The sequence below is a fragment of the Cebus imitator genome, unplaced genomic scaffold (genome assembly GCF_001604975.1).
Source record: "Cebus imitator isolate Cc_AM_T3 unplaced genomic scaffold, Cebus_imitator-1.0 Scaffold883, whole genome shotgun sequence".
Classification (NCBI taxonomy): Eukaryota; Metazoa; Chordata; class Mammalia; order Primates; family Cebidae; genus Cebus; species Cebus imitator.
The window spans coordinates 195,096-199,045 of NW_016108198.1; the positions used below are offsets into that span (position 1 = coordinate 195,096).

General features: G+C 60.1%; 2 protein-coding genes across 2 annotated transcripts in view; both read right to left on the reverse strand.

The window, feature by feature from the left end:
- GDI1 (GDP dissociation inhibitor 1) overlaps window positions 1–699 on the reverse strand; it is a 6,197-nt gene extending 5,498 nt beyond the window's left edge. Inside the window, exon 1 of the mRNA XM_017520791.2 lies at window positions 328–699. Coding sequence (XP_017376280.1) covers window positions 328–372 — 45 coding nt within the window. The 5' untranslated portion in view covers window positions 373–699. The remainder of the gene's footprint in view (window positions 1–327) is intronic.
- A 332-nt stretch (window positions 700–1,031) lies between these two features.
- ATP6AP1 (ATPase H+ transporting accessory protein 1) overlaps window positions 1,032–3,950 on the reverse strand; it is an 8,802-nt gene continuing 5,883 nt past the window's right edge. The window contains exons 6-10 of the mRNA XM_017520789.2: window positions 3,724–3,809; window positions 3,012–3,250; window positions 2,302–2,349; window positions 1,982–2,213; window positions 1,032–1,814 (exon numbers count right to left, since the gene is read on the reverse strand). Coding sequence (XP_017376278.1) covers window positions 1,605–1,814; window positions 1,982–2,213; window positions 2,302–2,349; window positions 3,012–3,250; window positions 3,724–3,809 — 815 coding nt within the window. The 3' untranslated portion in view covers window positions 1,032–1,604. The remainder of the gene's footprint in view (window positions 1,815–1,981; window positions 2,214–2,301; window positions 2,350–3,011; window positions 3,251–3,723; window positions 3,810–3,950) is intronic.

Here is a 3,950-nt window from a genome sequence, read left to right on the forward strand (position 1 = left end):
GGGGTCGGGGGCATCGGGCCGAGTTGGGGTGCATTTTCCGGCCCAGCAGGCAGGGTTAGGAAAGATGGGAGGGCGCCGGGGTCGGACCCGGTAGCTCAGGGGGCAGCCAGGAAGGGGGCCCCTTCGGGAAGACGGGGTCACAGCAACAAGCAGAGGCGACGTCGCGGGGGGAACGGCGCGGGGAGCGGCGGAGTGGGCACGGCGCCGGCTTTCTGGAGAGCCAAGCGCATTAGATGGCAGTGACCGGAGGGTGGGCCAGCGGCCACATCATCGCAGAGGATGGCGAGCGCACGACGCGGGGCCAAGAGCGCCCAGGGCCGCACTTACTGTGAGGCCGGTCCCCAGCACGATCACATCGTATTCTTCGTCCATGGTCAGGCCTCGGTGCCAGTGCCTGCTCGGCTCCTCCTCCTCCTTCACCGCAGCAGTCGCCGCCGCCGCCGCCGCCGCCGCACTGGACCAAAGATGGCGGCGTTCTGGCGGCCGCCTGACCCCTCCGCCACGTCAAAGAGTCCCGCCTATTCTCGAGCCCCACTGCACCCGGCCAGAGCCACTGTCTCCCCAGCTCGCCTCCCAAGAGACCTGCCAGGGCCCGGACCACAGCACCAGCGCGGCTCCGAGGGCGACGCTGCTCGCTGAGGGTCCAGAGAGGCGCGGGGCGGGGCAGGCTGGATGCTGGTGCTGCGACTACGGAAGGATCCGTGCGCGGAGCCGCGCGCGCCCCGCCCCGCCCCGCCCCGCGCGCGCCCGCCCCGCCCCCAGGAGGCTCGGCGCGGTTCCGCGGCCGGGTGCGCGCCGCTGCGGCAGCCGGAGCGGCCCTCTCATGACACGAAAACTGCTTATTGTCACGACGGCCTCCCAAGTCGCCAAAGCGCACCGGGACTCGGCCCGACCGCCCCTTCCTGCCCTAAGTGGTTAGGGCCCACCTTGCTAAAGCCCCTCTGGGTCTCCGCGGATGCTTCCTCACCTCCTCGCAGGGCTCCATCCTCCCGCATCCCTCCAGCGCACAAATGAAGTACAAGAGGCCCAAATCGTGGCGATCCGCGTTTATTAGGAAGGAAACAACCGAGCACGCCAGGTTCCTGCCAGGCACTCCCGATAGGAACATGCCAGACAGCCGGCGATTGCACCCAGCCCACCTGACGTGGAGGTCCCTTCCTTCTCAGGCCACAGAAATAAACCCCAGTGTACTGCTTATCATTAGCACAACATCACCAGAAAACAATAACGACAGCAAAGCAGGGCAGACAGTTAAGTAGTACCTCCACACCCCCAAACTCAGGAAGCCCCATAACCTTAAGGAGGGAGCATTTGCTACACAAAAGCACTATCCACAGCTAGGGATGATGCAGACACAAGAATAAATAAGGAGAAAGGGGACCCTAGAATTCATGTCCCTTACACCTCACCCGCGGCTGAGCCTGGAAGGTTGGTCTAGCATCTACGCAGAATTATGTACACCTTGTTGGTGGAGATGGGGGCAGCCCCAGGAAAGCTCCTCAGCGGGCTGAACGGGGAGCAAGATGGGCTAAAGGGACCTTGGGGTTCATGCTGTGGTAGGAAGAGGGACACTGTCCCACCCTCAACCCCCTCCTGGCACAGGGTCACACAATCTGGGTCAAAGAAATGGTGGGGCCCTTGTGGTCATCAAAGCGATCCATGGTCTTGAGGCTGAGGATCATGTGCAGGCCGTAGGTGAAGATGAAGAGCATGAAGAGGGACGTGAGCAGCCCCATCCATATGCCGGGGGAGAAGAAGCCGGCGCAGTCACTGGCGTAAGAGAACTGCTCGCCCATCACATTGAAAGCTTGGATCTGGCAGACACACAGACACGGGTCAGAAAGGACTGTTGGGAGGCCCAGCAGGGACTACATGCCCGAGCCTGAGCCCAAGCAATTCTGTGACTCTTCAGGCCTCTCCTTGCCTCTGGACCACCAGCCTTGGCTCCCCGACCTGAATCTGGGCCACCCCTGCTCCATACCTGGAAGTCCTGAAGTGTCATCTGCCAGTGGGAGGGCTGCGTGCGGGCCACGAGGAGACTGCCCTTCTTGCTCAGGCTGCTGACGTACTCACAGTGGAAGGAGTAGATGCTGGGTCCTGTGACCTGGGAAGCATTGAAGTAGGCAACGGAGCCATTGCTGTGGATTTCGAGGCGCTCCATGGTAAACCAGTGCCGGGCAGACACTGGGTAGAGGCGGTTGGCCAGAATGAACCTGGGGAAGGTGGCAGGGATGTCAGGCGAGCTGGGGAGGCGGAGGTCACACCAGCCCACCCACACCTCAACCACCCCCCAGGACTTACTTGAATGTCACTGTGGTACCAAAGAGTCGTTCATAGGTCAGTGAGAGCCTGCAAGGCCAGAGAAAGGGGTGCACTGTGAGGCTCTGGGAGGGCCTTCAGCACCTTTGAGGAACAAGTTCCTCAGCTCTGCTCCTACCTAAGCTGCCTCGGGTCCTTGCAGCCATCTGAAGAAGCAGTGTCTCCACTTGACAGATAGGAAAACTGGGGATTCGGTCACATTCCAAGCCCAGAACGGAGCTGGAAGCCAGGACCTAGGTCCTCCTTGCCACCAGCACGGGGCCCTTCCTCTGGTTCCCCTGGACTCACTGCCCCTTTCACTCCCTCTTAGGGTCACTGAGGTACCTGGGCTTGGCTTTAGGGGTGAGAGCAAACGGAAGGGCATGGTTGCCTCATAAATGGCTCAGGTAGCTGGCCTGGTATTTACCCATACAGTCCCAGAGGTTTTGCTCAAGGGGGAGGTGACAGATTCCCAGGTAACCTTTACATATTAAAATGAAGGTTCCAATCAAAGACTCACAAGCATGGGGAGGCAGAGATCTGGACAACTCCCTCCAACAGCAACCTCCTGCATCCTCATGCTGCCCACCCCAAAGAGACCATGGCCATCCCCACCACAACACACAGACCTGACCCTGGCTCCCTGCCCCACCTGTGACCCACAATGTTGGGAAGGTGTGTTGGCACAGTCCTCCCCAGCCTAGTGCCCTTGCCTGGCAAAGGAGTCATTCCAGAAGGAGCCAGTCAGGTTGAGCTCCTGCACCCCAAAGGTGAGAGGGGTCAGATCCTCCCACTGGTCCTTGTATGCCACAGAGAAGTTTTGGGCCCAGAAGAGGATCCGGGGAGCGGTGTCATTGTAACTCACAGGAGGATGGATCACAGGTGATGCTGGCTGTTTTTGTAGCAGCTGGCGACCTAGCCCCTCAGCCACCACAGCTACATCACGGACCACCTGCAGAAACACCCAACAAGCCTTCTTTCAGCAGCCCTGGGAGACTGTCATGCTCCAACCCAACTGTCATGCCCCCCACAGGGCACCCTGTCCACTGTCTCAAAGTCCTACCAGCCTTTCTTCCAGGACACTTTCCCTGATGGCCCCTAAGCCCTGATGACATTCCTAGTCCCTCAAACTTAGGATCATTTAGACTTAGTGTCCGAGTCTGCCACCCAGAAGCCTACAGGACGAGATGGAAAGCTACCCCTGGAATGGGGAGGCAGGATTTGAGTGCTCATCCTACTCCTCCCTCAGAGTCAGTCCAGGGACCAGCCACTCCAGAGTCACACCACAAGGGTTCTGTGCCTGATGCCTCCCCTATGCTGGGACCCCCGGGGGGCCTGCCTGTGGCATACACCCCCACCTCCAGGGAGACTCACCACACTGCCTCTCCCCACATGCCCTAGAGCCCCTGCCGGAAGGGCACGTACCCTGGAAGGGCGGACCGCTGTGAGGGCTGCTGTATATGGGACATCTTCGGACTTGAGTGTGCTCAGGACCTGCCCGATGACCTCATCTGAGGGTCAAGAAGGAAGCAGAGACCCAGGTCACCAGACAGACTGCTTAAAGAAACACTCCCACCATCTGCTTTAGAAACCCTTCTAGACCAGCTGAAAGTGGTGATTTGACTTTCCACTGAGGATCCTTAGGAGCAGCT